General features: G+C 38.0%; 1 protein-coding gene and 1 long non-coding RNA gene across 2 annotated transcripts; one reads left to right on the top strand and one right to left on the bottom strand.

The window, feature by feature from the left end:
• Positions 1-1095: 1095 nt before the first annotated feature.
• LOC121076497 (uncharacterized protein F13E9.13, mitochondrial-like) lies at positions 1096-25119 on the bottom strand. The gene is made up of 6 exons (XM_040570840.1): positions 24972-25119; positions 23938-24020; positions 17404-17584; positions 9511-9661; positions 7391-7518; positions 1096-1364 (listed from the first exon to the last, which is right to left on the bottom strand). Exons 1-6 carry the CDS (start codon positions 25042-25044, stop codon positions 1174-1176), a joined length of 807 nt encoding a protein of 268 aa, XP_040426774.1. The 5' UTR covers positions 25045-25119; the 3' UTR covers positions 1096-1173.
• LOC121076501 lies at positions 20536-23927 on the top strand. The gene is made up of 3 exons (XR_005823541.1): positions 20536-20785; positions 22250-22324; positions 22676-23927. It is a non-coding gene; the product is annotated as an uncharacterized LOC121076501 (long non-coding RNA).
• Positions 25120-25362: the final 243 nt, after the last annotated feature.

Genomic DNA, 25362 nt, shown 5'->3' on the forward strand with positions numbered 1-25362 from the left:
GTTTGTATGCTCGCTTTGATATGTACAATATAACTTTCATTAGCATCAGCAGAAGCCTGATGCATACATGTCAAGAGAGATCCCAGAGGGTAAACTTAGCTCGCAGTCCCAAGGAATGAAAACATATGCCCACATTTTATACAGCCATGACACAAGTATTCATTGCCGTGTTTCTGTTCTGTTTTTTCTTTGTTTTGTATTCCTTAGAGCTAGAAGATCAAATTTAAGGGGTATCTTTAGCAATATAGATAGACCATCACATTTTTCCTCTACATTTTACAGAAAAAAATGAAAATCCATGTTTACCTGTCAGTTTTGGTGGAAAGGATTCCATCACAACTATAACTTGTGTATTGGAAGGAACCTGGCAGTTTTAAACATCACTAATAATAGTCTGAAGAGGTACAAAGCTGTAGGAACTTGCTGGAAAATAACAATAAGCCTTTAATAAAGTTTCCAATTTTTGCAAAAACATTTTGACTAAATTCCAACTCTACTTAAAATGTAATTAAATATTTACATTTATTCTCTAATAAGTATTGTAAGTAAATCAATTTCCCAATTATCTTAAATTTTTGTATGGTATACAATTATTACATTTTTGTAATAAATGCGCAATTCTAATGAAAAAATAATGATCTTGAACTTTAATAGAGCCCTTCATTTGAAGAGATGAAAGTGCTGTACATTCATCCATTTATTATGCCTTACAACCCCCCTGTGATGTAGGTACTATTATCATCATTTTACAGATGGGGAAACTGAAATGCTAATTAACTTGTCCAATTTACAATACTGGTAGCTGTAAACTTAGTGTGTCCTATTGTACTCACATGCAAAGCAAAACTCAGCTCATCCTGCAATCAGTATTTACTACAATTTCTTAAACTCCGTAAGCACTTTGCATATAGGAGAGAATATATTACAAAAGCCTTTGGAGAGCTGGTTTTGTCTTGGCAATGGCTTTGAGTGCTACAGAATTCTGCTGCCTAGTAACAAACATCATAGCACCAGTTCATTGTAAAGTGTCACCACGTTCCCCAGTTAGTTATGGAGATGATGTGCGTTTTAATTTAAAGTTATTAGCCACTCGAGTGCACATTTGTGCTTTAATTCTGTGTGATATATCATACTGCACTTGTATACACACAAAAAGAATACTGTTTGACAAACTCATTCTCTCAGTTTACTTATGTGATCCATAAATTTCTTTACTCTGTCAGGATCAACACCGTTTGCCCAATAACCTTCTTTCTTGAAATACGAACCAATTATTAGAGCATTTGCATCCACGTAATTCTTGACGTTCTCCATAGTCACTCCAGACCCAATCAGCACAGGAATCTTCACAGCATGTTGAACCTCTGAAGTAAAAAAAATAAAAAAATAAAAAAAATAGGGTTAAATCCTCTAACTCTGTCCCATCTTTAAAATTCTGTAAAGACTACACGCTCCAACTTACCTTTGTTTTTGAAAAACTGTGTATCAAGAAACTCATAAGCATAGTATTTCTTAGTTCTATAATAGAGTGATACAACTGATTTAGAGAAAACACCTTTAGCTCTCAACGACTATTAAGAAAATCTCACTTTCATTTAATTTTGCATTCTGTTATTGTATGAAACACTGCAGAATAATATTCCTGACTGCATATTAGAAGATGGTTTCAGTGCTACAAGAGAGATGAAAGTTGAGTCTTGGTACCCATAACTGTACCCCTTTTTTTTTCGCGCTCAAGGAAAAAGATTCAAGCAAGATTAAGCGAAAATGATGGGCAGGGAGTGCACTGCATTTTACTATATTCCTTTATAAACTCATTTCTATTCCACGTCCCTGGTAAGAAGAGATGCTGGATTCAGGAAGCTTTTGCACAGCAAGACCTGACCCATCTACTTAATGTGACTGTTTACCATTGTGCTTAAGTGGCTCTGCTGTGGTTGGGGTACCACATGCAGAAAATAGCTATCATTTTCTACTGTGTTGCAGTAGCACCTAGTATAGATTCCAAACAAACCAGCTCCATTGTCTTGAGAAAGGATTTACTGCTGCTGTAGTGACCATGGGGTTTACCATGTGCTATGGGGATTTTTAACTGCGTTTTCAATTTCCCTCACCTTAAATGAACTGAGTAACCACCTCTTCTCAATCTTTCTATGAAGTAATCAGTATATAGACACAAGAATAAGATGAAATTCTTGCTTCCATTTATTATATCAGCTCACACTCTTTTTTGCAAGTCTGGTGAGATCATTAAGGTGGCAGAACTATTCAGCAGAGCTGTGCTCATTACAATTCTTCAGTCATCAGTTTAAATCACAATAATGGTAGTTGGACTGGTGTGTATTTCTGCCAGGTCTCTGCTGAATTTATGTTGACAACTAGCAGAAGATCTTCACCGAAGAAACAAAAAGGGCCTTACTCACAGGGAACTGAAAAAGAACACGCTCTCTGCTTCATGGCAAGTTTCAGGGACACAAAAATAGGAAAGCAAGCAGTGGTTATAGGCTGCATTGATAGCTCCAGCTAGTTTACTAAAACTCAAAAGACAGCACTGATAAAGACTTCTTCTCTTTCTATAAATATCAATGGAACAAAAAAGACAATTTTTCTGCATACAGTATGTGCTACTGTTTTGACCATGGAAAGGTCCTCCATGGACACAAAAGGTTATTAGGGTACTTTCTGTAGAACACAAGCCAGTACTGGCTGGGAAAACTAGAAAAGCCCTCGTTCTAGAGTTACTAAGTATCATTTTCATCCCTTCATTTTGAACTGACCATCCTAAGAGTCACTCTCAAGACTTCATCCCTTACGTAGAGGAATGTTGTGAAGCATTAGTTCTGACCTTTAAGAACATATAAATTGCTTTAATTGGTGACAATATGCTGATGCAAGATGGTTAGAGCTTGAGAAAACTAGGAAAAACATATATGTAAGTAAACAGTGTTTTGAAGCAGACTTTTTTTTTTTTTTTAAATAAAATTTCAGCAGAAGCCTAAGTTATTAAAGATGCTTCAGGAAAGAATAATTGTGTATCACCTTGCTACTTCACCAAAGAAAAGGGATCAATTAAAATGCTCTTGAATTTCTTTTTAGGTCTCATGTCCTACCGTTTTTCCATCTAGGAACAATAACTGCTTCTTACAAAATTTTTAACATAAAAGAATAAAAACATTCCATACAATCCTTATTGAAAATTTCAAACAAAGCAGAATCATATATATGTGATTAAAACTATGGTTATTTCTTTGCATATTTTATATTCCTGTGGTTGTCCTGCTTACAGCAACAAAATAATTCATTTTTAGTTATTTATAACATTATTACTGAAATCCTGTTCTAGAAAAATTAGAATTTTATTTATATAGCACCTATGTACTCTTGGAAATCTTATTTGCTTTACATAGATACCAATGCATAATTAAGGTGCTACAACTGACCGCAGATTTGTGCAACTGTACTTTCCTACATTCCCAGAGGAACTGTGTTCCTAGTCAATGTTGGTTTTTATGACAGATGCATAAGGCACATTAGCAGGTAGTTGTTTTGTAATTATTTCACATCGGCAGGAAAAATGAAGAGCCAAATAATTAAACAGAGCATGATCACACAGGTGTATGACAATAGGTTAGTCCTACTAGGCAAAGACTGAAACAGCAAAACCTGAGACTGCTGTGAAACTATAAAAAAAACACAAAGCTTCCCTAAATCGCAAGGTATCCAACTCCTGCTGTGATCCATGTGTGACACGTGCAGTCCACATGCATCTGCTGTGCTGGAGATTTATTCAGACTGTCAATGTGAAGAACAGCAATGGAAGTGCCCAGTCTATAATGAGACTGGGTTATCTAATTAAGTATGCTACAAATACTACTTTTAAGTCAAGCACATCAAGGCCTATAGTTGATGAGTAGAGGATGATTTGTCTACTGGCTGCATTAATACAAATTCTAACTTGCAAAAGAAAATAAAGCAACAGTGGTGAGATGCTTCCATATGGTGACATTCAGTCACTGTCAAGATGTCTCTAAGCACAGAACCTTGTTTATAGTCTTTTTCAGCTTTCTTCTTCTGATTATATTTTTTGACGAAATGAGAAAATGAGACCATTCTGTGATGTTAAAGTAACAAGATCCTAAACTTTACAGAACTTGCATGTTTCTCTATTTCAATGAACTGTAACTAGAGGGCACTGTGCTCTTTCTTCTGACAGTACGTCTGCAGACATGTCTTTAATAAAATCAAATGAAATAGTGCTTGGTTGCAAAGCACAATGAAAGCATTTGAACTATGGTATGTACAAGTTACATGAAATAAAGGCCAAATGCTCCTAGCTTGAAAACAATGGCAAAGAGCAGCGTAAAAATAAGCACCACTGTGCCAATAACTTGCTCGACTACTCTTCTTTAACAGCTTTTTCATATGCAGTAATCGCTGTACCATACACAATGCTATGTTTATGGTAATATTCCACTGTAACCCATTTTAGCTTTTTAATTCAAAGGACTTTTTTCTCTGTCATTAAATCTAGGGCTTATAGAAAAGTACAGATCAGAGACTTGCATCTCCCATTTATTTATAGGAGGGTACTGCAAAGGCAGCAGCCTCTTATTTTGACCTAAACAGACCATCAAAAGGTAGGAGGGTGAATCAGTCTTGACGCCCCTTCTATGAACACTAAAGCATGAGGTGACAGCCAGAGCCAGCTGTTGGATTTTGTGATGTGCCCAGTTTTCCACCAGTCGCTCAGCTTAGGCCATTTAGTTTGTTCATACAGATAACTAAGCAGTCCTTACGCACAGGCTTTGGTCACTTAAAATACAGGCTGGATTTGAACCAGGTTCTTCAGCATTTATCCCAAAGAGAAAACCTGATAGATTCACATCCTCCAAAGAGCACTTTACCACATAAACTGGAACAGACTTATATAACCTCTTAAATGAAAATGCTTTAAGAATTAAATTGTAATTCAAAATGCTCAGCAATAATTCCTGCTCCTTAACAGCCTGGAGTTGGCATTATGATTTTCAGACCCCTTGCTCCCTTGGCTATTGGTTCCTGGTAGGCTCAGGGAGCCCCGCTCGCTGCCAGCACAAAGCCTGCCCAGGGCTGCGAGGAGAAATGCTGCAGGTTCCTTCAGGAAGGCAGCGACACCAACTACAAACAAAACCCCGCTGAACACACTTCTGTCTTGACAGGGAAACACTCACTTCCCACACCCCATCACAAATCAGTCAATTCAACACACAGACACAAAGGCAAAAACACTTCCATATTACTACACAACAAAGCTGAAAAAAAGACATGACAAAACCTCATCTGTCTCTTGGTTCTTCTTTCAAGAGATGCTTTGCAGTGTGATGAAAGATGCCCAATTGTATCACCACAGTACAGCACTTTCAGTGCTGCGTAAATTCATCAAATGCAAAAATTTCACTCATATCAACAACCAACTTTGTATACTGTACATCTGATTCCTTTTAAGAATCTACTGACATAAATATGCCTAATTTGTCATTTCCTTACACCCTGAAGTACTGATTTCTAAGCTCTTCTCAACTGTTTTAAGCCACCGTACTTTTCATGAGATGCAGAAAATCAATGGAGTTTGCATGTGCATGTTGGAAAACAGAATTTAAACTAGGATTTGCCCTAAGACTCATCAATTTTTCTTTTTTTTTCCTTAATTTAACCTGCACTAAGAGAGAGGGGGATATATGGGAATATGAATTGCAGACAGAAAATGGAGCTCTAGATTAAGGAAATTTTGCAGTCTCTAAAATATGTCCCTAGCTTTCAGGGTGATCTGTGCCCACGTATCATTTCTAGTTTACTGTACTGAGCAACAAACTAATTTAAGAGCTCAGTATTCACTCCAAGCAATCATTTTCTTTCTAACATTGGTGACTGAAGTGGAGTCATTTATCATCTGTTCTTTGTCAAAAACATTTTGTTTTAACATATGTGAAATTGAAAAAACATTTTGACAAGTTCAACATTCATTTTAAATGCTGATAAAGATGTACAATATGGGCAAAGCCCTGAAATCACTAAAATATTTCACTTTATTCCAGAAGATGTTGGGACCTAGGTCTCTATGCCAAAAAGAGCATGTTATTCACCTCCTCCTTTTGTATGATAACAAAGATGGAATAATGACTGAATGGTCTAGATCAGAACATGCTTAAAAAAGCAGAGAACATACCAGTATCTTCCTTCATTCAAAAACATTATTTTTGCCAAAAGGTACTGTTATTTGACCAAACATGCAGTAATTATTTCTGAATATTGGTCCTTATAGGTATCACTGCAACTTGAAACAGAAATTGTACAAGGGCAGATGCAGATGTCTAATAGTCCTTGTGATTTGTCTATACAAGAAGAATATTTGCTTTGGATACATTTCAGTTAGCATGCTTTAAAAATTCCACGTTAGTCAAATGAATATACTTTAATGCACATTAACAGGGCTCCCAACTTAGAGTTCACCCTGATTGACTAAATTGAGTGTAACTGACTCTGCACTCCAACTTCAAAACAACCTAGGTTACATCATGTTCATCAAAGTAAAACCTAAAAACAACACTTTCTATTTTATGTAGACAGACCCCCAAATTCAAGCCATGAAACTGAACTAAAATTAAGTGATGGAAATTAGAATTTTCATTCAAGTATGGAAGCAATCAAGTTTCATGAAGAAAGCCCAAACTTACGCCAAGAAGAAACACATTAACATAAAGGACAGGACTTACAGGCCAAACAACTTTCCCTTAATAAAAAGTCCAGACCATTAAAAAAAAATATATTTTGATGACACATCTTTCTATTTTCCAACAGACCTGCATTTTTTTCTGAAAACCTCCTAAGCAGTGTTTTCCCTGGTATTACTGTTTGGAATTGTGCCATATCAAAACAACCCTTTTCTTACAGGACTTTATTTTAGATTGTGAAATATTTAAATCTTTCCACTGAAGAGTTAAACATTTTTATTTAGTTATTTTTTTAATAAGGCTATGAAGTAACTTTTCATTATACTAATCTTTTTTTTTTTTTTTTTAAGGGAGGGTTAATTTTTACAACTTAAGTTTTACATACTTTTTTTAAAAAAAATAAGTAAGCCTCAGCATCGTTCAGTATTATAAAAGCTTGAAATAATTTTTATTTTTGTCCTGTCAAATGGTTGTTTAGAAACATACCACAGACAATCCAAATAGAACCTCAATCATATCAGCTTTGCTGTACCATATCAAAGTCTGCAGTGAAAATTTATTTTCTTCCTTTTTTTTTTCTCCTTCTTACTTAAAGAACAGCAGACATATAGATTTCTTTCTACATTAACCCAGAAGCTGATTCACTGCCTGTTGTCCGACCTTCGTGTGACAGCTCTCACCTTTCAGCTCCTCAGGATCTGCGGGCAGCCCAGTAGCCTTGCCAGTCAATACAAGCCCGTCAGCCAGGAAGAGCTCGGCAGCCTCCGCGGTCTCAGCCACACCAACATCTGCCGTCAGAGCATGAGAACTGTAAACAGCAGGAACGTACCCTGTGGTTACTTTCGGCACACACATTTGTTATCCATCTTGTTCAATGTTTAGACTGCATTTCTTCATCTTCCCCACTGTCAGAACAATCAAACTCAGGCTTTTTGAAAGAGAGGGTAAGCGGCCTATTTTAAAACGGAAAGTAAAATTGCTGTACAAACGAGAGGAAGAAGACCCAACCTCCTCCATCACAGCACCATAACTGATCGCTCTATTGCTCTGGGTCCTCTGTCTCTAAAGAGCGATTGTCAAGTGTGAACTACCAAGTGTCAACTGAGGCAGATGCTTGCATGTCAAGCACCTGTATCCCAGAAACGTTGAGCACAAGAAGCTCTGACTTCAAGTGGGAGTTGTGGATGTTCAGTCATTCATAAATCAGATTCTGTTACTTAGAACTGCAATAACACCCTCCACTTCATCTCATGAAGTCCAACTAACAGAAAGTATAGTTATTACCTATAATATAATCACAGGAATCATCTTACATAGCAATTACAAGCATCAATTACCTGCAGACTAGCTTTTCAACAGCAGGCTTTGATACATGGGTGATGCACTTTGAAACCTATAGTGATAGTAGTTTTTAATTTAAACGGACCTGAACCTTGAAAGAATTCCAGTCTTTGCTGGTTCAACACCTGACTTTACATCCTAATTAACTGGAAGTATAGAAACAATAATGGCTATGGCCAATCCTTTGCACCAATGAGGGGCAGAATCAACCTCTTCCCTGGATTAGCCTGGATGGACAACAGACATGGGGGGCCCAGTTTTGTTCCGTATTAGTGGTAGGACATGCTTACTCTGCAGTGCTTTCTACTAGTGGTGATGGGTGCAAGAGAAAGTATACTAAATCCCTTTCTGTAGCTGGAGAAAGGTGGGCCTAAATCTCTAATACGTATAATAAGGTAGTAATAATAGGGCTCTCAGCATCTCCTTCTCAACTTCGGAATCCCACTGAAAAAAAAAACAACTCTTTTCCTCTCTTAAAAACACAAATCATCTCACCGAACTATAATCCAAATATTAACCTATCAATTGATAAGACAAAGGAAGAGAATCACATGATACATTCATCAATTTTTATAAGTCTAAAAAAAAGTCTTTCTAATGTATATCTTTATATATATGAAGAAATCATTAAAAAGAAACAACACCAAAAGGACCATAAAAGCTTAATTTGACCATAAGGCGTTGTTTTCTTTTCTATTTTGAAATTTATTAAAAAAAAAAAAAAAACACACAAACAGGTATTTAGAATCTTCCAAACATGGTTATTTTCATGATTACCCATGTACTACACACAAACACTTTAATTAGGTTATTTAGCATGTATAATACATAACATTTGAGCAGTTCTTCTGGAAAAAAAGTGACATATGAATAGCTAAAAGTACTGTGTGACAGTTACGATAAAATATCAACAGAAAAACTGGGTTCATCTGTCATAAGTTCTTTCTGTTTGATAATCACAGAACATAATCCGTACATAGACAGCACTGACTTTAAGTAGAAGAAACCAGTATTATTGGCAGCAAGGAGAAAAAAAGAGAATAGCTTTCTAAAACGATGGAATATTATGATCTGGATCCTTTGTATGTGGAAACTGCTTGCATAACTAAAAATAACCTTGGATGCTTAACCTCCTGAAACATAATTTCTTTAAACATAATAGGCATATAAGGATATAAAATCTCACCTGATACCAGATGCAAGACATTTACAGTCTGCATTTATAAATCCTGAAGGTTAAGCTGAAAACTTCACAGATGCAGCAACCTGCAGCTTACAGGTACAAATTTATTTTTGAACATATCCCCTAATAGTGCTGCAAGACCTTGCTTGAACAATAAAGCTCTCCCTTTATCATTAACTTTGTTGATGTTAAATAGACATAAAATAATCAGAAAAAATGAGAAAAACATAAGAACATTATTACATTAATACTTACATAAATAGTGCTTATATTTACCTGTGCTTCTTTTTAACATCAGCAAAAATCTGAATATTCTCTGCTCCAACTTGTTTTCTGTATCGTAGCAGGTTACCTGCACAGGCATTTATGATCCCTTCATCAGCAACATGAGAAAACACAAACCCTTCAGCTCGGATAAAATCAAGACCTGGAAAAAAAAAAAAAAGGAACGAAAAAAAAAAAAAGTATCGTCTTAGCCAGAACCAAAGACTGAAAAACAAAACTAAAAGCAAAGTCCACCCTACTACCCTGCTCTTATCTGGTCTCGACACAAGGTATTCCGTGTGCTCTAAGACTAATCACCCTTGCTTTCCCACATATTTAAGTCTTCGTACCCACGGCACAGAATCAGGAACTGCACACCCTGCCCTGCCGCTCTGCCATGATTTGCCAGCAGGCAAGAGCCAACGAAGGAGTGGGTAGGCCAACGCATAGCTCCTTTGTCCTAATGATGTGGCTTCCCTCCAAAAAAGGGCACTAACTTGGGTTTCACCTTTTTCCAGATACTCTATGATTGTATTACTTCTTTCCCAACATCTATTCCTCTGTTAAACATGCCTGAAATTAGCCAACAGGTCAAAAAGCGACAAGGTCATGGACAAAGAGAGAACAGCACAGGTCTTCTTTTCTTCAGGAACTTTAGCAAGAAAACACAGCCTGCAACACTTTACACACATTATTTGACTCTTCATCTGAATGTAACTTGTTTTCTACACAGCGCAACGTCAAGAAATTACTTCTAGAGCTAGGCCAAAGGTACAGAAAGATAAGGTTTCTACTCCACTCCAAATTTACTACAAGTATCAACTCTACCTTACCTCAGTACCCAGTGTTCCCCATATTCATTCTTTCTTTGAATTAGGAAGGTTTTGTGGGATGCGTACTTAAGAGGAAGACTAAGAATAGAAACAACTTCCACAGACCATTTATTTCCTCCCAGGTTCCCCCTACACAGCCTTTGAATATCTTTATGTTTAAATATTGATGCCTTAGGCCATGGCGTAACAAACCCACCACGATTAGGCACAAGATGACAGAATTCTGACTCCTTTATTGTGGTCCTCTCTTCTCTCCAATCTTTTGTAGCCTTGAAGCTTATTTCACCTGTCCTTTAGGACGCGTAAAAACTCAGCACTCATCTTGTGCAGCTTTTGCTGTTCTTCCAGTTTGCTCCAGAGCTCTCTTCCAGGCCTTTCTGAAGTTCTGCTGCTCCTCCAGCTTTGAGTCAGCTGCACATTTAATTAGAGCTGACATACCAAGGAAACAAACGCATGTGAAAGCAGCCATCAGGGATGCAACCCCACCTACCCGAGAACTGCTCAGGCAACAGAGGCCTCATCCTAACACATTTCAAATATAAACAGAAAGGATCTTTAAAATATATTTACCAAATGACAAGGTGCCTGCTTATTTTAAAAGCTAAATTTCAGTTTCATTCCAAAAGCCCTGAAGTTGCAGAAACAGAAGCTTATGCCTGATAGAGGAGAGCCTCTATTGCTTAGCAACACAGACTCTAGCTAACAGGAAACATCACAGATGGTGCCAAATCAAATATGAGCTGTCCTATGCCTTGAAATTAGCAGGTGAAAAGCATGGAGTATTCTCAGGATCCAAAGATAAGAATATGTCACAAGTATAATTAAAGGTGCTAGTAGGAAAGAAACAGTGCAAATAGCTAGACTGAGATTTCTGCATCTAGGAACAAAACCCACATATTTTCATGTAAATCATCCAGATTTACAGTATAATTCAGAGTTAAATAAGTAAAAATAATTATCCTCTACTCACAAGACTATCAATCAGACTAAAAATATGATAAATTTTCACAGCAATCATAACGGATACCTCAGGATGAGGGCTATTCATTTACTGAAGCTCACTGCTTACATGTTTATTGATGTTGGTTTGTGGTCCTTTAACTTAGGAATTTGAGACTTTCTGCTAAATGTCGTCCTTAGTTTAACAGAGCTGTATACTCTCTTTGGGTTTTGTGGAGCTATGAAGATACAAATTTTAACTAGTTGTAATAGGCAAAGGCACCAAATCGTTACTCTTCTGTTTTTATGAAACCATAACTGGACTCCGCTAATTAATTCATTTTTATGCTCATAAAATTGTGAGAACAGTACTATTTCTTATTTTCACATTTCCCAAGTTGAAAAGTAATAGCTGTTTAATAGTTAATAGGTAGTCCCTTTTCTGACTTACATGGGAACAAAAAAATCTTGTAATCTCACTGGAAAACAAGAACAGGAAGTTTCTAAGAAAACCTAGCCCTAGCAAACAGAGCTTCAAGACTGTTAAGAATGTGCAATCAGGTAACCATCTGGAGCAGGGCCTGTTTAAGAATATAGATCTTGTATCTTTTTCAAAAGCTAGCGTTACTACACTTTAATCCTACTTAAACAGCTCTGCCCAAGCAGCGGTGAAAGTTTATCAATAATACAGGAAAGCTTTATTTTTTCTTTTCTTCCTGTGATAACTAATGAATAAAAGGAAAAAGAAAATGACAGACAAATATTTCCTTTGCTGGGTCAGAAAGTATTGCAACACTAAGTTGACTGAGGAAATAGTACTTTTACATTATCCATCTTAAAATGATGCAAATGTGCATTTTAATACCACAGAACAGTGAATTGGATACAATCATTAAGAAGCCCTTTCTCAGATATGTTTTTATTCCCTGAATTATGAAGTCAAAAGAAGCTGGAAGCCAGGATTTACTGCTTTCACAGAATAGGATCTGGCATTTGCAAGGCTGCAGCTCCAGGTTGCTGCTGAAATTTGAACTTTACACAAATTTAAGATGATGCAGGTGAATTTACAGGTAGAATCTTGGCTTACATGCACAGCAAATTCTGAATCCTAGCTCTTCTTGATGCCTTAATTCAAAAAGAAGATGAAAAAATAATTTTTGTTCTGAAAATAAAAACTCAGAGGAGTATCAACCTCGCTTGCTATTGATGCTAGAGCCATACAGTTTTTGTGCTATGGAAAACCATTTCTACTCAGGACATCATCTTGCAGCAGCTTCTTGCAGACTCTGCAAGAATTCTAAGCCTGGAAGAAGCAGCTTCTCCAGCAGTGCTTGCAGCAGCATCTCATCTCTGTCAGAGTCGCAGCACTTGCTGCCTTGCTCCACAGCATCTGCAGATGCTTCCAAACATGCACCCACATCCGCAAGCATTAGCATGGTGTCAGTTAAAATATAACAATAATAAATCAGCAAACATTTTCACATACAGTTTAACCTAATTCTATCCCACCTTAAACAGTATCATTGAATGTAGCAAGCAGAGAATTCCTGTGGAGTATCTCTCTGCTGGTGGGTGGCTGTGGGAGAGGAACAGTCTCAGACAGGAAAGCTGTATTTATAAAAGACCTGGAGATATCTAGGTACCTAGGATGTCTTCTGATATGAAGCCTCACTTAATCAGCTACCAACTGTGCTGTTATCATTACTGAAGACTAATTAAGAAACTGTGACCGCATGGGATTTCTAAAACGTGGTCCTTAAAGAAAAAAGGGCATTTTCAGAGTCTGCTGGAGATGGTAGAAGATAAACTGAGTCATAATTCATGACGACTAACACAAGCTCACCCAGGTATAGGCAAGCTGCACTCTACAGTAGACCCTGCTGTCCTTGCTCCCAGGCAAAGAGATTGAAGCTCTGGCAGACCACAAGAATGCAATTTGCCTCTGGCCCACATGCTCAGGTTTTTCTCAGGTGCCTAGAATATGCAAACTGTTTCCCTGCATCACTGTTGAGATACAGATATGGGGATGGTTTTATGTCTCAAAGATCAGCAGATGTCTAGGACAATATGCCACAAAGCAATGATTTCTTGAAAACCTTTTCACCATTAAGTCTGTCTCCATTAGATTAATGATTGGCCAGTTCTTTCTTTCAATCACTGCCGCATGTTACCACGGAGAACACCCAGAATGTTCAAAAGGATAAAGAGACTGTCATCATCATATATCCCCTGTATTGCAAGGGCTCTGCATCTCCTCTGCAAAGACGTACACTGATAGATCAGAGCCAAGCACAACATCTCATTAATGCAAGGAAAAAGGCAGAGAACAGCTGAGGGATTTTGGGTGATTCCTTTACACGCAACAGTCCTCTCTAAGATGACTATTGCTTCACAGTTAACAAACTTTCAGTAAAAGAAAAGCCATGTAATTTCGAAGTAGGTTAATAACAAATAGCACGACTACATGAAATTTAGTAGACAGACCAAGCACAAACGGTGGTTAACTTCAGGAAACAAGGTATGCAAATAAATAAATAAGGAAAACCTAACGTGATGCCCAAATCTGACCCAGATTTAGTGAACATTCCTGAGCACTGAAAAATAATAAACAGTAACATTTGCTGTTTATTTGCAATAAACAGTAACATAAGTAATGGAGAATTTTTGTATCCTCTACAAATGCATGGAGGACCTGCTTAGATATATCATTCTGTTTCAGCCTTACGCAGATGTAGCTAATTAAATCAGGGACTATAAACAGGAGATTATACACCTCTAAAAATCACATGGTACACCTGTTAATAACGAACCAATTGAAAAGTATCCCTAGCAAACAATTTCTGCCATGCTTCTCCACAAAGAACAGTTTAGTTCCATGAAACAGGAAAGAAAGAAGATAATACAGTGTTTGGAAGATGTCATTAAAAACACCTTTTAAGAAGGTGTGTTTTCCTAAGAATAAATATTTGAGATTGAGATAGCTTCCAGTCAAAAATATAAAACTGTACTATTCCTTTATTATCTCAATGTTTTGTGGTCTACAATTACTTAGGTGTATTATTGTATTTTAAATTAAAAAGCCTACATCAGAAGGGTATAACATTGAGCAGCAGAGGACTTCACTATCTAAGTATGATGTGACTGCCACACTATCTGTGTATATAATTATACTAATTTTTAACATACTAACATTATCATATCAGCCCTTAGAAACAAGGATAAATCACGCAACATTCAAAGTCTTGAAAGCAAAAGTGAAAGCAGAAGATCCCTACACGTGCTCTGTCACGGTGACCAGGCCCACGGCCTGTGGCAGTGGATGGAGGCAGAGCTGGGCACCAGGCCCGTGCCAGGAGGCGGCCGCGGCCTGCCAGACGCCAGCCCGAGCCTCTGTGAGGCGCGCATTTGGCATCGAGGCAAAAGCTTGCTGAGCCTTCCAGGGCAGGGAGGAGGTTGGCTGCAACTGTTTGGGCTCACTAGATGTTTTTTGGTAACCTGAAGAACTGCTTGTGTTGAAAGTTATTTCTGTCAGAAGAGGGCAGACAAAGTTGTTCCCTTTTTCTGCAAGGCCCCTTGCTACTTCCCTGCCACTGCCCCATATCTGTGCTAAAGCTCTCAGCACAAACATGGTTTTGGTGTTTTCTTTCCTTTAGGTGCCTAATTTCACAAACATTTCCTAAAGAACTAAAATAAATTAAAAAAAAAAAAAACCAACACCTCAGCCTTCTCAGATTCTTCACCCCATTAATTTATTATTGGATAAATCTGAAAACAACAGTAACCCATCAATATGCTGTCCTGTCTGTTTTACTGCCTAATGATGAGAATACCTGTGGAATTTGTTTACAGCAGGGCTTTCTGGATTTGTTGCCATTCTTTATTTCACTCAGAAAGAAAGGATGTTCAAAAACATTATTAATATTTGAATCGAACAACTTAGGAGTTTTTGATAACTTACGATTAATTCAGGTAGTTTCCAAATTGCCCTCCTTAAGAGAACTGCAGTATTACAAAGTAAAAATTAAGGAAGCTAGGGAAAAATGAACAAAGGTTAAAATACACACACACACACACATATATAAAACTTTTTATTCACCAGCTGTCTATAAGCTTATTGTATAGTTGGACTGCTTTGGGACAGAGGTCCTGGCTCATTTCCTGTGCTAGGTTAACATTTGGACTTGATCTTAAAGGTCTTCTCCGACCTAAATGATTCTATGCTAGGAAAATGCAATGATTTAATCTGTTACTATTTGGCTATCTACAATATACTTATCAGCATAACCACATGTTGTAGATGAGTTCCTTCCAGTCACACCATAACTTGCTGACTTTTTCCCCCCCTTTACAAAATAAAATTACCTATGCCTAAAAACCACTAAACCACTTACAGTTTCCCTGTGCAGCTCTTCAGAAGTTATTTCTACCAGAGACAGGAGTATCTACAAGGAAAATGAAATGACTGCATAGTAGCAGGAGATGCTACATATGCTTTTTGGGTATAACACCTTCAGTAAGCACTTTGTAGTGAAAGCATGTTGGACTTGCTTTATTAGTAGCCACCTTTAATGACTATTAAAGTTGTATTGATATTAAAGTCACTACTATGAGATTTGCTATCTACAAAATAAGTCATTTTACTATGGCTTTGTCTGAAGTGATTTTCTTTCTTTTTGCTTTCCTGTTCAGTGAGCTTGAGAATCATTTTTAGAGAAGTGCAATGAAATGCATTAAACACAGAACACAGGCCTTTCTTAGCTGCTGTTCTCCAGTTACAGAGCAAATAGTGCAGAACAGTAGTAGAGCTGAGCAAAACCCAAGCCCTTCAGGAATTCTCTCCCTCATTAGTAATTGCTGAGAAGTAAGAGAAACACATTGTTCCCACACTACATCCCCTATACAGTGATCAATTCTGCTCATAAAAGGAAGCATAACCCACTAGTGGTCTATTACTTTTGAAAATAAGGTGCATAAATACTTTTGAAAATGCTGATGCATCTCAAGTATCCTACGTGCATACAATCCCCCAAAGTTAAAACTGGATTCTGTTAGCTTTTTTAGTTTAGCTTTTCACATAGGTTCCACCGCAGAAATAAAACTCGTGTTTTGTCAGTTTGTCAAGGAGTTACATACCTTATAAGTGTCAACTTCTGATTCTAAAGCACTCAAACCAAATCTGTGTTCCAAACACAGACTAACAAATTCCCCCAAGAAAAAGGGATTCAAGATTTTTAGAACATATTCAACATAATTAAAACTGCCACTGCAGATGTTACTCCATATTATTTTAACCGAAGTATGGGTTTCAATTAGTATGAGCATCTTTTAGTTTTACGTTCTTACAAAACTCTGCCTGTTTACAAAATGTGTACAATTTACAAAATGTGCAACCTTACTATAATTACATATGCAATTTGGGTAAACATAGGCATCAACCCTCAATTTATGAAGTATTTAGGAAGTACAAGCTTTCCATATTAAACCAGTCTCCATCTTTGAATCAGGGAACATTCTATATGAAAACCTAAAATTGCTTCAGTAAGGAGTAGAAAAGAAAGGTCAGCAAGTCAAGGATTCTTGCAATAAGGATAGATTAATTTATATTTAATTTCCCTGAATGTGATTTAATTTTAAGTAGTTTGGGTACCTGTACACTCAATTTTTTGTTTTTATACAAAAAGCTTCATTCATGAACAAAGGCAGTGAAAATTTAGTTTTAATAGATAACTGTAGTAGCAACAACATATAATTAAATGCTGAAACAAGATGCTTAACCACAGTGGGTTAAATTAATCTTCAAATATAATTTAACTGAAGTAAATAGAGTTACACCAAAGGTGGCTTTTAGACATCAGTAGGTTTAAACTAATCATTACATTTAGACAGGTTTCACCCAGAAAGCAGCACCAGTGGCCTTGGGATTTTTAAGCTGCCTCCTACTGAAGCACTGTGCGAGTATCATCTATTATAATCAAGCAGGCATCTTTCTCAAAATCTAATTTCTGCTTTTTCAGGGTACAGTGAGCTTTTCACGTCTCATTTTTCATGGTATCTATGTTAGTACAATGCACAATTTGCAGAGAGTAAATGCCATAGCAAACAACAGTAATAACATGCGAGTCATTTCTATTACCTGCAGCGAGAGCAACTGCTATTGCCTGTTGATTCGCAGCGCTCAGGACCTGGACGCCCAGCGCGAGGTGCGGGCAGGCTCGCCTCACAGCAGCACTGATGGCCGTCATCGCTGCCGTCACTTCAGGCCCAGGACACACCGTGTAAGGACGATCGTGCATGTTTTCTACTATCAAGCCATCCTGTGGAGATCGTAATAAGGAAGTCTGATTAAGCTGAAAGAGGAATTTAAGAAACATGGCTAGTTTAGTATTATGCTAAGTTTTGTATTAAAAGACAAGTTTAAAGGTTTTCCTTCAAAGGGTGGATTATCTTCAGTAAATTATGTTGATGCATATAACCACTTGTAAAAGTGCTTTCATCAACAGCATGGTATTTGCAAAGAAATCAGGAAGAGAAATAAATGTGATTTTAATTATACATTCATCAATTAGTCTTCCTTTGATCCATCCTAGAACGTGAACTATAGACAAATGAGTTAAATCTTATACCTCATTAAAAGTAGTGTAGAGAAACTTCAATTATCCAAATGGAATATAGGATATTGAGTATGTTTAGATAACGGAGGATTTAGAGATAATCAAGGCAATTTTCAATTCAATTAATGTCAGAAAATGTGTTATTTTAGAAAAATAAAGGTTTTTGTTTGTTTGACTATTAAATGCCTATTTCCAGTGTGCCTAATACCATAATATTAACTATTGATATTTCTCCCATTCCAGATTCAGCCTTACTTGAAGGAAGATATCGCTATTTATTATCTACAGTACCTCTCACTCCGTATGAACATACATTTAGCAAACAATGGAGTGACAATAAAATACTCTGCTGATATAATTTATGCAATTTATTGAAAATCTTTATACATCATATAGTACCTTGTACATTTTCAATCATATGGTATATAACAGAACATTTTCAACAACTGGAAATCATGTAATTTTGTCAAGGACTAATAACAACAGTAAAAGTATAGCCTTGAAACATATTTCAAGCCTGATGTTTTGCATTTGCAGTGAGAATTTTAAATGAAGCCAGAAATTTCTCACCTGTTTCAATCTAAAAATACAAAAAGTTTATAAAACAAATTAATTGTACATATAGAAAACAAATTCTATTCTCTCTGGAGTTTTACCACACGTCACAATCCTTAAAATGGAGGCTCTGCACTTCAATGAAATTCTGACTGGGACAGAATAGAAAGAAGAACATTTTAAAATAAATTAAAAAAAAAGACAGACAGAGATGAAATAAAGAAAGTCACATAATAATAACAGAGAATCAGGAAGAAGGAAAAAAAAAAGGTTTCCTTTAAAAAAAAATCACGTATGTAACGCTTCTTCAGTCTTTGTTGTAGTGTAGAAGCCCTTTTGGCAGTAAAAGATAAGACGGTATATAGTATATACATCAACTTTTAGTTAGAAAACCTGTAGCATTTTCAGGAAAAAACAAAACAAAACAACAACAAACAACTTTTAGTTGGTTTCTCTGGAATGAGGTCAGCACTCTTACACAAAATTGAAGTGACCAAGTTGTCTTCTCACACCTCAGTCCCAGCTACTGAATCCTTTTTAATGAACTAACAGAAAGAGAACCCTCTTAGCCTTTTTCCCTCTTTATACATAAATTATACAAGGTCATGAGAGAGGTTAACAGTTTATGAGAGAAAGTGAAGTCGGTCAGTAGTGATACATGGCAGAAGGATTAAATAATTCAATATTTTAACAAAACAAAATAAACCCAAAGAATACAATGAACCCTCAAAACAAGGTAATTCTTTGAGGCCACACAACCTGGAAGATGAGATCCTTGGCTCAAGGAGGCTTAACTTGGCAGACTTCACCAGAACCTAGAAACTCCAAGCTGACCAAAGGCAAGGAGCTAGGATCTACAAACTAAAAGCTTTGGGCAGTCAAGAACCAACCTCAGTATGAAAAAAAAAGGCCTAGGAAATGAGCTTCAGACGCTCAGCTAGGAGCTGAAAAGGCAGAACAGACTAGCAGAACTCCACAGCAGCATCACAGTGAAACTGAGCTTTCCATGAATTGTTTCTATTTTAACAACTCAGGATTTGAATAAAGCAAATTACTCCATTAGATATATTAATAAATTTATTTTAAAAGTAATTAGGAACTCTAGCCATAATACTGCGCATAAAACAAGTATCTGATCGAATACTAGTTCAGAATGCAGGCAGACGGGAGGATTTCAGCATTTTTCTTTTCTACCTTATACTTAGTATATTCACTTTTTAACAGTTCTCTCTTCCCATAGCCTCAAGGTCCATAGCTACTGTGAATATTTTTGGTATTATTTTAATAATGCATTATTCTTTTGGTGCCATCCAATAGGCTGTGTTCTTTGGCAAGTTATGTTTTGTTTAATTTAAAAAAAGAACAACATATGTTCTGTAATACAGAGAGCAAAACCACAGATGCATTAACGCAAAACTTTCTTCCATATTTTTATATAAAAATATAACAGCACAGATTTCTGTGTTTACTGAATTTATACATATATAAAACAGACTTCAATACTATCAGACAGCTAATTAAAATGGTGGAAAGAAAACAGTTATGCTGGATTAAAGTTCTAGGAATTTAAGCTTATGGTGTAGAAGTCTATCAGAACAGATACTGCATTGCACGCTCCAAAGCAGATTTCCCTTGAATAGTATGAGATAAGACTCTAGCAAAAACCTTTTGGGCTTCTTTTCCATTGAATATTAGAAAAATTTGAGTACTGCTTATATGTAAAGTAGTCTTATTCTCAGCAATTCTCAAACACTAGAGAAGTCACTCAAAGTAAGAAGGAAATAGAGTGCTACATATACAGAAAGTGCCTCTTGTATCAGTTTGCTACTGGAAAACAGGTCAGTTAAATACCTCTTTGACTATATAGGAAAACAATTTCCTTAGCTTTACTCTATTTATAGAAGTGACCTCTTAAAACACTTGTTGTGCACACATATGCAACCTCAGAAAAACCTCAAAAAATAGCCACAACACTATAAATCGTAATAGGTATAACAACCATACAAGCTTTATTTCACCCCCTCTGTAATGTAAGTTTTAGTTATAGTAACTTTAACCTCAATATTTTCCTTACAGAAAAACTTTACCTACAAACATTTATGTGTTATCAAAACCTTTGCAAGCTGAAAACAACTGTTCCTTCCTACTGAAGAGAGGCTTTTTGTGTGACACCCATTGTTAAATAGACTCAGGTGTGCACTGAAGCAATTACAGCTTCTCCCACCACCACAGTCACTTGCCTCTAGACAAAGGAAATCAGACAGCCTTGTAAAGCATTTATTTGCTGTACCTAGACAATTTCTTTAAAAAACTCTACCTCCAGAACAAGAGATTGCTACCTTAACTCAGGTAAGTAGGGACCTTATGTTTTCCTGTATATATTGTAGGAGATAGCAGTGGGGAGACTTCCCTATTTTATTCTACTGTAATAGAGCTATGATTTAAAATGTTAATCTCTATAATCCCAATTTTAGCTATCTATATGTTTCTATAGCAGAAATGATAACTTACTCTGTCTCAACTGTTACTGAATTCTAAATAATTTTGACTGTTATTGTAGCTATAAGGGTAGTAGGCTTAGAACTTCTCGCTTTTGAGAACCTTAATGCAGAGCAGGTACTGGCAACCACCCTTCCAGGTACAGAAACAAGAGAAGGATTGGGAGGATCAGAATTGTAATAAACACATCTCCAGGAACAATCTAGGTAAAAGAAGCAAACCTAAAATGTTGCTTATTAAGAAGCACTATAATAATACTTGCAAGTCAATACAGCAATATATTTATTTCTTTAAGAAATACTCGTATTTACGTATCTTATTTTCAATGTCACCTACTCACATAGTTACAGCTAGGTAATAGCAACTAGTAAGGTGTGTTTCATCAGTGAAACTAGAATGAACTTGTGCTCTGTTATAAAGCAAGCTTCACTCAGGCTGAATTGAATGAATAAAAGTTAACTTCATTATATTTTGCAAGTGTTTTTTGCTTAAACAAAAGCAGATAAGAATCTAAGAGATCACAACATCTCATAGCTTGTTTCTTATAAAATCTTGTCTAAGGAATTCCATTGTTTAGCAACACAAGTACAAAGCATATACATTTTGAGCACAGATGGCTTCCTAACTGAGCACTCACTTGTTTTCATTACTGTGCTCTAATATCACAAATCTTTCATATTTACTATGTTCAGTTGCTAATACGCCAGACAAGTCACCTTTTTCTGAACAAACTAGGAGTTACTTCCAAGTGTAATAGATAGTGAGTGAGCGAGTCCACACAGCATATTTTTGAATGTTAATCCCAGTTCAAGCAACTTGAGACAACATACAAACACTTAGTGGCAGCAATATGGTTATAAATCTTCTAAAGGCTACCATAGGCAAGCAGTTGGAAATAACAGTAAAAACATCCATGGATAAAATCCTTTAAAGTTCTAGTTCTTTTTCTGCAAGAAAATGGACAGTTTAACAGTTCAATCTGAGTACTGGGGAGGGTAGAAACCAAATAATTCCATTACAGAATCAGGAGAGCTAACTTGGAAGAGTGGGATCTGTGCAAAAGCCATGAAGCTCTTTAGTATCTATCATGAAAGTGTACATTTCTCTTAGAGTACTGGGGAAAAACTAGGCAAAGGCATTGCAGTAAGCGTTAGGCAACCATAGTGATATTTATGGAAGCTCTCCTGATTATCTCCGACCTCTGTGGCATTAATAAAGGATTTGCTTGTCATATTGCCGTAACACTATTATGTACAGACCTTTAGAATGAAGATTGGTTTGGCCTGTATACTAATATTGTTACGACTTCTACAGGAAATGCAGTTATGCCTTGAATTTGTTCAAATATGTAGAGAATGATTGCATTCACCTCATCTGTCTACCTGAAAGGTAGGTTTAAAAATATGAGTGCAGTCAACTGTGGTGAAAGTAACTGCTTCTATACTCTCAGTCACCTTTAGATATACTTAGTTTTCTCTCTGTTGCTACGGTTTTAATATATAGTTAGTGTATACATAAGGGAAAACAGTAAACAAGTACTGGAATCTGGGGCAATGGCTTTTGGGTTGCAGATCACTTATGTAACCACTTCCTCTAACACAGGAAAACAGACTAGTACTTTCTATTCTTCTGATGTAGATCAAATCACATTATACCTAGTGTTGATGCAGCAAAAGCAAAGACAAGACAGAATGTCACAGTACAGAACACAGAGCAATTGCACACTTGTTCTTTCTACAGGTATAAAAAGGAAGAAAACTGACTTGTTCTGTACCACTTGCAGTTAGAGATTATTCTAACCGGTAGTGCACTGAAGCTCATCTACATAAACTTCATTCTTCTATGCTGTTGTTTATCCTTCCAACAATTCCATTGTCAGTACTCTTTCCTAATGTAGCCTTACAAGTGCTCTGTCCATAACCTACTTCATGTGACTTGTCTTGCATTTTGACCTTGGTATTCCATAATTTAGACTAAACTCCTAGATTTAATTTTGCTCTGTCTGTAAGGTATCATTGTAACTTATGCTGTTAAAAAGAATAACCCAGTTTAAAGTTGTGCAGAAAACAGCAGCTCAGTTGTGACTACTTGTTCATTTAAGCCATTTTCAAACCCCAGACATCAGGTCACCACCTTAGCACACCAAAAATGTAAATAATACAGTAGGCAGGTCAAATAAAAATCACATCAAAATGTGCAGACAAGGGGCAATGAAATGTTTAAAACATCCAACATTTCAAAAGGACATACACCCTGTTAAATTCTGCTGACCTAACACAGATGACAACAGCACTCTAGGTCCAATGGCAGTTCTGCAATAGTACCTGCCTCTTCCTCTGGTCAAGAGTGGCCTTTTGGGCCTTCTCTTCTAGATGTGCAAAGCAGGCACGCTTGCTCCCAGGGGGCTAGGATGGAAGGATTAAATCAGGCAAAAAGGGGTCTAAGATGATATTTTGGTCCCTGAATAAACTATACTACTGTAGTACAAACGCTAATTGTGGGGGAACCCTGCTGCCTATAAGTGAGATATTCAGTACCTACGACTGTGCATGTGCCATTCCTTCATGACTTCATGAAACCAGAGTATGTTGTACAGAGCTAAATAAAGTGGCTTGTCAAACTGGATGATGAAGCACCCTACATTCAGATACCTAGAAACGCAGCAACAGTTCATGTTGCAGTCAACTTTCTGTGTGTCTTTCTTTTAATTGACTTAATTCTTAGAAATTGACAGTAATCCTATCTAAGCAACTTAAATTGTAAAGTTTGAATCCAAGGTTTTTCGATTCTGGGTGCATGTGATGCATAGTTTAGGCTTTGAAACCTAGAAGGCCTATGCATTATGTTGAAATACAAAATGTATGTTTAAATGTCTTTCTGGACTCTGTGGCTTAAGACGTATTTAATGAATTCTACGTCACTTGGACTCAATTTAAAGTATTTGCTATGCAGAAGCAGCTTTGTGTAAATACTGCCATAAGAGGAAGAAAACCAAAACTTACAACTCCAGCATCCTTGTAAATTTCTGCTTCTTGGCAAGCTTGATCAATGATTTGTGTCAACGGAAGAGAACTTCTTGGTGTCCCTGCAAGAACAACATTGTTTACCCCAGTGCAAGTGCAAACTGATACCGCAGACAGTAACAATTTTCTGGTAAAACATCTATAGGGACTGGCACGCTGAAATAGAGAGAAGTGTCAGACTTGGCTGCTGTATCTCTTTGTGATGTGCCTTAATGGCATCTCTTTCCTTAGCTGAACTTGACAGATCTGCTGTAACTGTTTAGTTCCTAAAACTAATTTGCAAACTTGAAAAGTATCTGTATAATATCTTATTGTACCATGTCTGTTTCTAGCTTGTTAATCCTGTACTTACTACAGCTTATCTCGTGTTAGTGATGCTCCATCCAATGCTATGGCAAGACCTGACCTCTAGGTCAGCAGAATACCTATGTTAATCACCAATTAATATTAAATCAGTTGAAGTAATCTTACATTCTGGTCTCCAAGGTGGATGTTATCTGATCTGCAGCATAAGAACTTCACGACAGAAATAAGCATGCATGGATTTCCTCGGGATTCCGAGCTAATTTTAAGGGAAATTCATTGAAGTCTTTTCTGATGCTCGGTTCCTACAACCAGGCGCTGAGGTGAGGGCTGTGACGAGCTCGGTGGCAGCACCGTTGGATGGTCACACCTCGCGGCGAGCTGGCCACAAAGCCTGCAGGCCGGGGAAAGCGGAGCAGGGCAGCGCCTGGCAGCGGCCTGTCAGGAGGCCGGCCGGCTGCTGCGGGCTGCCCCGAGCCGCTGAGGGGCGGCCGAGGAAGGAGGGCGGGCTGCGGCCAGTCCGGCGCTCCCTCAGCTTCCCGGAGCTGCACGGAGCTCCACCCCCACCCAGCCCGTCCCGAGCCTCGTGTGCCATATTCTCTCACCGTTCCCCTTCACGAGCTCGCCACCGCCCTACCCACCGGCTCCTTCAATCCCCGACCCGCGGGGAGAGGAGATGGGCGCCCGCCGGGCCGGGCCCCGCCGCTTACCTGGCAGTGCTCCCACATGCACTACGCCGAGCACCGCCGCCTTCAGGCGCCCGAAGAGCCGCGGCCGCCCCATGCCCGGCGGGGAGGGGACGGAGGGAGAGGCGGGGCGGGCAGGGCATGGCGGCGGCCCGGCCCCCTCTGACCTCCCGCTGAGGACACGCCGGGGCGGGCGGGGAGACCCGGGGAGCCCCGTCCCGTCCCGTCCCGTCCCGTCCCGTCCCTCCGGGGCGGGGGTTCCCCCGCGGCCGCTGCGCTCCGGCCCGCCCCGCGGTCCCGCCCCGCCGGCCCGGCCCCGCAGCCCGCACCCCCGGGACCCGGCGGCGGTGGCGGAGCGGCGCCCCCCGTAGACCCCGCCCCGGCCGGGCGCCGTCCCCCGGTGTCTGGGCGCGGG

This window comes from Cygnus olor, chromosome 12 (genome assembly GCF_009769625.2).
Source record: "Cygnus olor isolate bCygOlo1 chromosome 12, bCygOlo1.pri.v2, whole genome shotgun sequence".
Classification (NCBI taxonomy): Eukaryota; Metazoa; Chordata; class Aves; order Anseriformes; family Anatidae; genus Cygnus; species Cygnus olor.

Coding starts and splice junctions, on each gene's coding strand:
- LOC121076497 (XM_040570840.1), bottom strand. CDS start 25,044: ATGGGGCGGCCGCGGCTCTTCGGGCGCCTGAAGGCGGCGGTGCTCGGC. Junction 9,662..17,403: donor AGCAGTTGCTCTCGCTGCAG/GTAATAGAAATG, acceptor TTTTTTTTCCAG/GTCTTGATTTTATCCGAGCT. Junction 1,365..7,390: donor AGATCCTGAGGAGCTGAAAG/GTGAGAGCTGTC, acceptor TTTTTACTTCAG/AGGTTCAACATGCTGTGAAG.